The following is an 11,733-nucleotide window of genomic DNA, read 5'->3' on the forward strand; positions in this document are numbered from 1 at the left end:
TCTCACTCCTTGCAATACCCCTGGTGTCATAGCAAAAACAAAAGACAAAAAAAAAGTTCAAGAAGAGTGTGTACACAAATCTATCAGAGTGATATCTTAATCCAGTGCAGAATACAGATATAATAATCATTTAAAAACCCACCATGAACACTGTGGGAACATCCTGCGCGTGTTAACTGCTTTTGAACTTTTCTGGTCTTCCGATGAGCGGTTCGCCAACACTCCTTAAAGGCAGGGCTCACCCACTCACTACCGGGGGTTTCCCCTTCCTGCTCAGACTCCCAGTCTGATAGCCAGAGGTCAGACGGACAGCTGCTGCTTCCTGTCTCTGGGAACCACACTGATGCTCCGGTCCCAGTCTCCATCGAGGGAGGATGGGGTTTCCCTCAGCTGGAGCCTGGAGCAGCAGCAGGTGGGACTTTATAGCTCTATACCTCCAGATATGGGCAAGGCTGCGCTTGTCTTTAGCTAGATGGTCAGGAAAGGATCATCATGGTAACTACAAACATTGGCCTGCATCCACAGGTAGGAGGTCTGCACTCTTTCTGCTTCAAAGCTTATAATATCAACTATCATGTGAGTAACAAAGTGCTTATTTTCTTCCCCAAAATCCCTCTGGAGTTGTAAGAGGTTGATTCGATGTGTCTGTTTATTTATCCTACATCACATGGAAACAGATGAAGCTTAAACAGATTTTAGCTGGAAGCCACAATTATTAACCTACAAGTCACAAAAGCATGTGCACTGAGACAATGTTTCTAACAAGCACATTAATGCTCTGGGGAGGTTGTGTGACCTTTAATGCTGTCACTGAAGAAGACAAAAAAAACAGACAAACAGATACACACCTCCTAATATTCACCTACAGCCTGATCTTGGCTTCTCCTCCGCTCAATTTTTAGTCTATTTTTTTCTCCAAACTCTTATCTGATTTCCCAGTTGTTGTTTTTTACCAGTCTTGGACTGCATGTGCGTTGTGGGTAATCAGACTGGTTCCCAAGCCCACAGTGACCAGACAGACCATCACTGAGTGATGAATGTGACCCATAAGGCCAAACTGATGCAACTCCATTCTGCATTAACAGTGTTGGGCGTTTCTTGATAAGTTTAGCAGAGCGGATACAGCTCAGTAAACAGAGAGTAGATGAGGAAAATGTATTCCCTTTAAGGGTTATATTTAAAAGTGCAATAAATGAGACTTCTGATCAAATTCAATTACACAATGTAAAAAACTGACATTTTGTTTCAAAGCCAACTTAAACTTAGTGCAACAAGATTTGAATGTCAGCATAATCACAAAGCCGATTGGGAAGAGACTTAAAGGGGAACTATGCAGTTTTTTTTGGCTTAATTTACTTTACTGAACAGCTTCGGAGTCATTGGAATGGTTATATGACTTTTTTCGAGTTGAATGGTGGTCGTCTCTCTTCCCCCTAGCGCCTGTGAGCGGAAAAACCACCCTTGCAACTTTTGGCCGGCGAGCCGCCGGCCTCAGCGTCAGGAAGTATCGCGTGATATCAGGTCTGGCGATGTATTGAATTGCTTCACAGCACTGCACACATATGCCCATTCAGGAACTGGCTAACAAGGTAGCAATGGAGTTTTTCACACTATCGTCATGGCTGAGCCGGCAAAAAAGAAGCAGAAAGCTAGGAAAGCATTGTCGGAGGAACAGAGAAAGAGGAAACGTCAGACTGACCGAGAGAGGACTCAGACACAAGTAAACATAGGAGCTGCCAAATATCTATTCCGAAGCTGTAGGGGGAGCTCTATAGAGAAACCTGCCAGCAAAAAGCGAGAAAACAGCAAATGGCCAAAACTCATTGACATTTACAAAATGGACCAACAGATCCCGTTGCTCTGGACGAGACCAGTGAAGGATATTAGAAGCACTTTTCCGATGAGCGCTGAGAGTTACTGCGCAGCCTCCAACTGAGAGAGACAACGTAGATGTGCCGTGAGCAACGTGTCTGAAAGTTGTAAGTCTTCTGGTAGCTGTGCCAAGACAAATCTCAATCATTCCCATTCTTGCAGAGACGGAGAGCGTAGGTATATGTAAGGAGATAACATGGACACAGGCTAATTATTGCTAGTTAACATTAGTAATTAAATTTAAACAGCTAATGTAAGTCGAAACTGTCTGCGAGCTTCTCGTGTACTGTACGGTAATTTCTCTACTGACAGTAAGTCGCGTGGTTATGACACAATCATTAGCCTATTTTTATAAAAACGTCTGCTACGGAGCCATAACGTGAGGTACAAGGTAATGGAGCCTTTTATACATTGTCGTGTTTCTTTAGAAATAAACAATGGACAAATAGAGTCTTTAAACGCTTCAGATGTAAAGTTATTCGCTGTCAAAGTGGCGCCAAAATGAATGGCAGTCAATGGAATGCCAACGGGAGGTGATGGCATGTTAGCATCAAAATGGCGCCATAGGAGCTACGCGTTCCGAGGAGAAGCTTACCCCCTTGCCAAAACTCCATAGATGGATTGTATTCTGTTGGCTTATGTAGATCCAGTTAATGTTTTCCTGCTACATACTGGCCTAACTATCTATAGTTTACTCCATGGAGTACACTCAAGGTGGCTGCAACTTACTCTGCATTGATTTATCAGGTAAAGCTCACATGGATAAATTAACACTGCATTCTTTTGGTTTGGAAGTGAGAGATGTTTGCATTTCCTTGTTGTTACTGTATTTACAGCTAGAATGATCGCTGGCAACCATTCCAGTGTTTCCTCCAACATTTTTGGTAAGACATTCAGAGATGATATGAGGCCTGAAAAAACATGACATTTCCTTACGATACTGTGCAAATTTGTAGCTCAGATATTTAAGTCGGGGTAAAAAAACAGAAAACATCATAGACAACAATCATTTTGGCAGCAACCGTGGCAGTACTCTGGAAAAAAGTGTTTTCATAATCTATAAAGACACTGCAGTGAGCTGTGTTGCACAAATTAGTCTACTTGATTTCTATCTATTGGAAGTAGGTATGTGGACTGTTTCAAGACTTCTGCAATGGGAATGTTGTTCATAGTTTAGGATGGTGTCTATAAGCTGTCTTAACACAAAAATAGCACTCCAATCGGCGATTTCTTTATAAAATATTTGAGTTACTCATTTTTCTTTTTAAACATATGCCATTCTAGAATAAAAAGGGCAAAAAAAAAGCAAGTCTGACAGTTTGGAAGATGGTTTAAAGCCTGTAAACAACAACAACAGTCCACACACACACACACACACACACACACACACACACACACACAGGTGATTTAAATTATTTAGCTTGATTAGACCACTGCTCAGAGTGGATGTGTTTCAGATCTTGACTAATTCACATCTCCCTGACCGTCCTGTTACATGTGCTACCACTTCTTAAAGTTGGGACGACTTAGTATCTCCCAGGATACCTCCACCCCATTTTAACATGAAATAACTGAGAACACCTTTGGGAGTGTGCAGGGCCTTTATTGAGTTCAACAATGACTTTACACTGCGAGATCCAAACAATAAATAAGTTCAACTTTCTTTCTTTTTGGAAAGACTTCCATGGGACATTACCGTCAAAAACGCAGTCAGTTCTCCACACTTTATCATACATCACACTGGAAAAACGTCAGCAGAGTTGAGCAACATTTTTTTGCTGGAAAAGGGATTACTAAAGCACAATTTCGTAATCGTTGGAAACATTTCTGCTGAACATGATGTGTTTTTTCAGTCTTAATGCTAACAAAATGCAGAAATAGGTGAAGTGAGAGTGAGCACGTACAGGTTCAGTCTTCCTCAATGAGATGTAAAATGAAACCGAAGACACGGCTGCGTGTAGCACAAGACCTATTTGAAATTCTAACACTTGTAGAATATCAATGTAAACGTCTAAAATCCCAACATCTGTTCTTACTGGGGAGGTCAGAAACCAGCTCGCCCGATCATCAAACAGTCCACAATCATCTGCATACAAAAACGCGCGTGTGACTACTAGACATTAAAAACATCTAGAGCTGTTTGTTTGATGTAGTTAACACATTAACAAGACTTGAGTTGCGCTGTTACGTTTAAGATTACTGAACTGGTCTATCACGTGGAGTAAAGGAGAGTACATCGTTAGAATTATGTTACAGATCACTCTACTTCTCTGTGGAGAAGGCTTTCTTCATGAGGGGAGGAGGCGTCTTCCCTGCTTCGTAGATGGACTCGGGAGGAGGGGAGCTCAAGCAGCACCAGTCTGGGATGCGGCCTGTCTGGTTGTAGTAGTCTCGTGACACTGACCTGCTGCCCAGGATGTCCTGCAGTGCCCCGAAGATAGCACCTGTTTGAGGACAGCAGAGGACAGTATGAACACAGGGAGAGCTTTCCAAATGATACAAGAGGGCATGAAGAAATATTTTTCCAAATTCTTCTTGCATAAAAAAAGACATTATGGTTTCTGCAATATACCGATGCTGCAGTGTTTTTATTTTAGTTATTATTTGCATTCTGGGAAAGCCTTCAGTTCAGCAGATAATAATAAATATTCAAATAAAAACTCATTATCTGACCTCCGAGCCAGGCGGTGCAGTTGGGCTTGGCAGGTGGAGCGTGTAAACGCAAGCTCTTGCTAGCCAGCACGTTGCTGTACTTGGGTTTCTCCACAAGGAGGCGTAGCTCGGCCAGCAGACGGTGCAGGAAACCCGGCAGCATGGCCGTGCCTCCGATCACCACCAGGTTCTCTGAGAGCACCTTACGTGTGTCAATGGGGCACTACAGGGAAACACAATCGCACATTTTCCAAATTAGATCATTTACATTTCATGCTTTCATCTGTTCGCTCCACCCTGACATGACCGATTAGAGATAGATTACAATGAAAACATGTTTTCAATAGGTCATCTATGTCCACAGCCAGTGCAGTAGGAGAAAACCATGAGGCAGCAGGAAGCAGCAGTTCCACCACTACAGGACTGCACTTTCTGGTTTTCAGGACAGGTGCGGACTAAAAGAAATTGTGATGGATGAAAGTAGCTGAAGTGGGCATTACTGCAGTGCCTTCTCTGGTGATATATCAATATATAATGAGTAGAGTAGTGCACAGCTCGGGGTTTAAACGTATTGCTGTAGCAGTTCAAGCCTGAGGCTGTGTAATGTCTGTTGCTGCTGTACCCACTGAGATTAATGAGGCTGTCCGGTGCTGACTGGAGCCCCACATTGACAACAGAACTGGTCTTAGTTACATGGAATGGCCTCAGTTGAGTGTTGCCATAGCAACCGCACTGAGTCAAACTGTACACTCAACTCCACGGCGAACAAAACTGGGTTGCTGCTTTCCATCTGCCAAAGATACTGAATGTTTACAGAAGGGTAGTCTATATCCTCGACGTTCCACTTCTGGGATCATTCTGTTGCCGCCAGAAAAGCCACTGGATTTCACTCAATTAGGCCGGATATCCGTTACCTTGGGCTTCCTTTGTGTTTGCATTTTAAATTCCGGTGGATTTATGAGGACTACGGTTAACCTTTTCTCAGATCTCTACAGGGTAAATCCAGACAGCTAGCTAGACTATCTGTCCAATCTGAGTTTTCTGTTGTACGACTAAAACAACTTTTAAACGTACACGTTTCACCAAAACAAGTTCCTTCCGAGCCTATTTTGCAGCGGCTTTTCTCCGGCGCTTAGCACTGCCCAAGACGATTGTGATTGGTTTAAAGAAATGGCAATAAACCAGAGCACGTTTTCTTCCCACTCCCGAATGCTATGTGTGGAGTAGCCAGACCCTCGTCCAGCGCGCTTTGGAGGAGGGTCTGGCAAAACGAGACTAACAGAAGGGAAATTGGCCCAAACTGTTTCCAACGGCTATCCACCACAAGGGAAGATATATCCAAATGAAATAATGTCAACACCAAGGCACAAAAGATGGTAAAGAGAGCCAGGCAAGATCATACGATATTGCTGCAACATGCATACTCTAAAACAGGGGAAACTTTTAAATAAAGTTTAATTTCCGTAGATTTAAGAGGTGTCAATGTATTCTAATAACATCAATAACGTAATTAAGACCTTGGATTGTGTGGTATTTGTGTAAAAGAAATAAGATTCAGGGCAGACAGATATATTACACCCTCAGATTAAAAGGTGTTAAGCTTCAAATGAAGTTTCCCTGCTCTACTTTCCAACGCTCATTTCCTGTCGAGGTCAGGAACAAACTTTTTTTTTTTTTTTTTTTTTTTTTAAATCTTCCAGTTTTGTTACTTTTATACCGCATCAAGTAAGTGATTGCTCATAAACACAACATCTTGCCCTCAAACTTGCCAAGACATCTAGAATGAATAACTTTTCTCTACCTTGACCAGAGCATCAAGTATCAGAGAGGCCACACTCTTCTCTTCATTGTCCTGTTCAAACAGGATCTCCATCACAGAGTCCCTGGAGAAAAAAAGAGAGAAAATCTAACGAGTGACTATGTGACAGACATTTAAAGACAAAGAGCGGACAACAAGCAGTTTAAAAAGACAAATGTATGTATTGTCCCACAGATAGGCGGTACAGCAATGAGACACACCAAGATTCCAAGCTTCTCATTTTACAGAAGGACCTTCTACCGCGACAAAGGGAAACCTAACTAAAAATAAGAATACAAAAACCCGTGGAAATGCCTCAAGTTGAAAGACATTGGAGTTTACAACAACAACAATCAAGAACCAAATATCTGGGCTTGTCTCACTTAAAAGGCAAAGGCAGATACAAAAAGCATCATTCGATGAACTACCTGATTGATCCTTTGACGTGCAAGATTTTCTCACCATCCAGAGGGTAATCAACATCTGGAGGCGGGGCTGGACGCTGCAAACGCATTCACAAGAAGGGAGAATTGTAAATGCACCTACAGCAACGCAATCTTCAATGCAAACATTTGTTTACATATAAAAACCAGTATACAAACAACATGGCGCTTACTTCAGCTGCACCGTCCAGGTTAAATTTGGCTTCTTGGATCTGGAGGCCTCTCTGCAGGTCACTGACAAAGCATGTTCTGACTGCAGGAAACAAAACTAATGAGCAGACGTCCAAACTAAAAGACACATTTATAACTAAGGATGAACATTTTAACCAATGTCCTTAACGACTGTCGGCAATGTTACCCGATGAGTATTTCTTTTTTTAAGTTATAAAAGGTAGAAAATGCACATTAGCACTCAATGACCACTTTAATGACTTAATTGACATGGGCTATTTTGCAGCACAAACCGAGCAAATATTATTTTTATTTTACTTTATAAATATTTACTTTATTTATCCAGGTAAGTCAATTGAGAACAAAGTCTCATTTGCAACGACGACCTGTCACATTCACACAGTTACACATTCATACCTGGAAGCTGCCCAGTACAACCGCAGTCTGATCTGCTGGCCACTGAGCAGCTCCACTGGAGCAGTTGGGGTTAAGGGCCTTGCTCAAGGGCACCTCAGTGGTGGTGATGAGGGAGGGACAAGCGCTGCTCTTTTACTTTCCCCACCCAGATTTTATCCTGTCGGTCTGTGGATTGAACCGACGACCACCCGGTCACAAGCTCGTTTCTTTTAACCTTTAGGCCACCACTGCAGCATTATGAAACACACATCAGTTTTCAGCTAGGATAATATTCCAGTGGACGGATGGTAATGAAGGAAGCAAACACAGTTTTGTGTTGTTTTCTTTGGGGAATGCTGCCTTTTGAAGGGAATAATTAAATCCTTCAAACTCCATCAAACCTACCCTTGATATCCTCCACAGTCTCCTCTGGGATGGTCCCTGAAAAAAAGATGAAAAACACACATAAACGAATCAGCCATTTCTCTTATTTCACTTCCAAATTAGACTTATAATGAGGCGGAATCAGCGTTTGGGGGAATGTGTGAGCTGACACTGCAGCAAAGGACGAGTGTCAAATAGGATGTAGAACAAACACAGGTTCCAGTGGTTTTCTGGTATTTTGTCACTACTGTTAATTAACAAATCCTGTATGGACTTCAGATTTGTGGGCTGGGTACAGAGACCTCAGCCCCTCTGTGCTTACTGCAGAAGTGCAGTTCATTCAACAGTCAAGCGGCTGGCTGTCTTAATTATTGATGTAGAAGTGTAGCTTCTCTAACTCTGCTGCCGCTGTGGTTCTCGCAGCTCAACACGACGCTTCAGTTTCCTCCATCAAGAAAAAGTGTGGAGAGAAAACTCTAAAATAGACTGTACGCATATGCATAATTCACAAATTGAGAATGGGTTTCACTCGAATGTCACACAGAAACAAGTTCCTCTTATGCATAGTAAATGATGCATAACAGGTCAAAGCCATTGTGTTTTTCTGCATTGTAAAACAAATCAGCAGGCCATGTCAGTTTATCCTTTCAAAAAAGACAAAACGTATTTTCCGGTAATTACCAATGGCAGCTGGTACACTCTGCCCAGTGGTGGTGTCGGTGTCCACAGTGCACTGTTCCACAAGAAGTCCATCCAGTTCTCTAGAATAAATACAGACACATGCTGTTACGGTAGGAAACAAGCACATCTGAAAATATAAAAAAAGGTTCCATTTTACAGTCACAAGATTTGCAATCAACACGGAGCAAAGTGTAAATATAGAAGTGTTCTTTCCACAGACAAGTGTGCACAAAATAGCACAACAACATGCAAAGTCACACACTCCTCTGGAATATGTTAGAGCTACTTACTTATGAATGGCTTTCCCTCCCAAAGGCAAAGCCTCCCAAGCTGGAAGAATAGGAGTGCACTCATACACCTGGTTTTACAGTTAAGGTATTAGCATATAAAGGTTATACACAATACAATAAAGCTTCTTTTTGCATGTACACATTCAGAAATATCATATAACAATAAAAGAACACATCAGCAATCCATCAAAAGTGAGACAGTCGCCCCCTGCTTCCAGTCTTTGTACTGGACTAGGCTAAATGTATCCTGGACCACTCTCTCGACTGAACAAACAGAGATTAAACTCATACCAATCTTCTCTCCTGATTCTGGGTAAGAAAGCAAACAAATCCATTACCTAACCAGTTGGAGTGTACCTTTAATGGTCAACGACTCCAAGATGACAGGAAAAAAGGATACAGGTAGCACCAGCGTCTCTGTGTGGCCACAGTCCATCACCAGAGCCGAGTTGATTCCCAAAGTCATGATGGCCATGAGGTGGCTTGGAGCAAACAACACAGAGGGCACCTGGAAAACACCATCAAAGAATAACACTTAAAACATGGGGCGGCCTCTATCTCCCACCTTTCCTGTCTATCCACTGTCACTCTGAAATAAAGGGAACCCCCCCCCCCCCAAAAAAACAAACAAAACAAATACACACACACACACACTAGCTTACACAAACTATCAAGGTTGTCAGTAAAGTTAAAAAGAAGTTACTGTAGGACTTTCTTTACTGAAGTCCCTATACTTTTCAAATTGATCCCATTTTGGAGCACAAAATAAGTATATTTAAATAACTATCATCTGTGATATGCATGTTTCTGCAGTTATAAAACACCTCTCTGGTTGGTTTCCATACCTCAAACTGTTTAAAGAAAACCTTGGTGAGTGTCTCCCTGAAGTGAGACGGGCAGAGGATGGACTCGATGATGACCACCCTTCTGTCGCGAGGATTCACCAGCAGGTGCCTGATTGAGACAAATGGGAAGACAAACTTTGATTTGATGAGGCTGGACCACTCCATTTTTCATCTAAAAGCGGTATATGTTATTTATAAAGGCTGTTTAACACTTAAAATGAATAACTAATGCAGCAGAGTCTCACCTGAAGTATAGTAAGTGGATAAACTCTTTGAGGATGACATAAAGCTCTTCTGTATTGATGTTGTACTGAACCACTTTGATGGCCTGAAAGTGAGACACCACATTAACATATATTTAGCAACTTCCAAACATCCTTCCAAATGATTACACTCAGCAAAGCACAGCAGTGTCTCACCTGCTGCTGTCCCGGTTTCCGGATCTCGCTCGGAATTATGAACCTGGGCCCCGTTTCCCCTGCAAAGCCGCATCTGTAAGAAACGGAAACTGTCAGCTGAGTTGCAAGAGGCCGTGCAGAAAAGATTAAGACTGATAACTGTTTAATAATGTAACTAGCAAGAATAATGCCATCAGTAACCTTTTTTAGGCTCCTACACATTGTAGAACACAAGCAAAACTGCATACGAAGACTTGGCTCAAAGGGCTATATAATCATTTTATGAAATAGCAAAAATCCTTTTAGTGAGTTGCATATAAATAAAATAACAGTGCAGCTCTGTGTCAACTGTGTTTAGACAGTAACTGTAGACAAAGAAATCATTATTAAAAGAGAACAGTCCTCTTGATCTGCATGTGACTTGCCTCAGGACAGTTTCTCATCTTTATAACATAATACATTTGCCTAATACTCCAGCAAGATGACATGGATTATGTAGCACTGGAGCCATATACACTGCCAACGAAATATAATGAGAATTGTATTGTAGCATTTTTGGTAAATCTCCAGTAACAAGCTTATTGTAAATACCCTAAATGCTGGGAGATGTGTAAAATATAATGGTTGGTGAAGTAACTTTTAGTATCAGACAGCTATCAGATCAGACAAAACTATTTAGGTCACTTAAATAAGAGTCAACATGGGGTTAGTATTTGGCTCACAACGGACAAATGACAAGAAGCTTGTCTGGACTGATGAAGCCAAATTTAGACGTGTTGTTCAGTTAGCTATATCTAATGTAATCCAATTTCCACCAATATAATAAACAGCTTCTCAATACCTGCATGTCTAGCTAGCTACATTATTTTGACAAAGTTTAGCTTCAGCATTAAATGGGCTCATTGTCGGAAGTTGACCCAAATACGAACATGTAGGGTGTTGAAAAACTATAATTGGCAATGCAGCGGACTATACGAGGCTATTGGCGTCCAGTACAGTTGTCTTTCTTTACTTATTGGATTTTATCTTAGCTTTAATTTGGCATTAGCTAACACGAGCTAAACACTGACATGTCTAACGTCAGTTAGCATTGTCTGGCCGGCTTTCTAGCTAACGCTACAGAATTTACTACCGGTATACAATTATGTATCATGTGTTTTTTATTAGACCGAGCTAAAGTGCCAAGACACGGGAGGTTAACGTAAAGTTACTTCAGAAAACAAATATATACATTAGCTTATGATGCTAACCGAACGGCCATGTTAACAAGGCGTGCCAACGACTGGTAACGTTACTCACTTTGTGTATGCTGCTCCTAAGTCAATAACGATCGCAGTCTTCTCTCCTCCACTTCCCAACCCATCAAATAAGGGCATTTTATTATTTAAATGAAGAATGTCAGTGCTTAGCGTTGACAGTCGCAAATTTGCATCGTATCGATCAAAAGGATGAAAAAAAAACTGTTGTCTTCCGGTTGGGTTGGGTTGGGTCTTCAGAAACGCGATGACGTCACACCGATTGCCTGATCAAAATATGCTCAAAATGATGAAAACTTAGTTTTCACCAAATACGTTTCAGATGAATCAATCAAATGCAGACTTTACAGATACAAAAAGTAAAACATTAACAAACTTTAGAAATAGCCTTAAAGTACAGACAAGTTTAAAGTACATTTTCTATCAGCTTACATTTAAAATTGTACTATTTCCATCAATATATTGCAGATATTGTGATGTGTTGTGTTATGTTGTGTAGCTATTGTATAGGCCTATGTCTTCTTTAAAGCATTGAAAAAAAACCTGT

At 41.4% G+C, this 11,733-nt stretch overlaps 1 protein-coding gene across 1 annotated transcript; it reads right to left on the reverse strand.

The window, feature by feature from the left end:
* Positions 1–3,459: 3,459 nt before the first annotated feature.
* actr10 (actin related protein 10) lies at positions 3,460–11,443 on the reverse strand. Its single transcript, XM_031310504.2, has 13 exons — positions 11,230–11,443; positions 9,952–10,024; positions 9,778–9,860; positions 9,533–9,641; positions 9,088–9,195; positions 8,688–8,755; positions 8,398–8,477; positions 7,738–7,773; positions 6,939–7,018; positions 6,751–6,824; positions 6,326–6,407; positions 4,546–4,747; positions 3,460–4,316 (listed from the first exon to the last, which is right to left on the reverse strand). Exons 1-13 carry the CDS (start codon positions 11,304–11,306, stop codon positions 4,135–4,137), a joined length of 1,254 nt encoding a protein of 417 aa, XP_031166364.1. The 5' UTR covers positions 11,307–11,443; the 3' UTR covers positions 3,460–4,134.
* Between the last annotated feature and the right edge of the window lie 290 nt (positions 11,444–11,733).

The sequence above is a fragment of the Sander lucioperca genome, chromosome 19 (genome assembly GCF_008315115.2).
Source record: "Sander lucioperca isolate FBNREF2018 chromosome 19, SLUC_FBN_1.2, whole genome shotgun sequence".
Taxonomy (NCBI): Eukaryota; Metazoa; Chordata; class Actinopteri; order Perciformes; family Percidae; genus Sander; species Sander lucioperca.

Excerpts from the sequence above, each read along its gene's own strand:
- actr10 (XM_031310504.2), bottom strand. The coding sequence starts at position 11,306 with ATGCCCTTATTTGATGGGTTGGGAAGTGGAGGAGAGAAGACTGCGATC. Across the intron at positions 9,861-9,951 it reads GGAAACCGGGACAGCAGCAG|GCCATCAAAGTGGTTCAGTA; the intron begins GTGAGACACTGC and ends TCTCACTTTCAG. Across the intron at positions 6,825-6,938 it reads ACCTGGACGGTGCAGCTGAA|CGTCCAGCCCCGCCTCCAGA; the intron begins GTAAGCGCCATG and ends ATGCGTTTGCAG.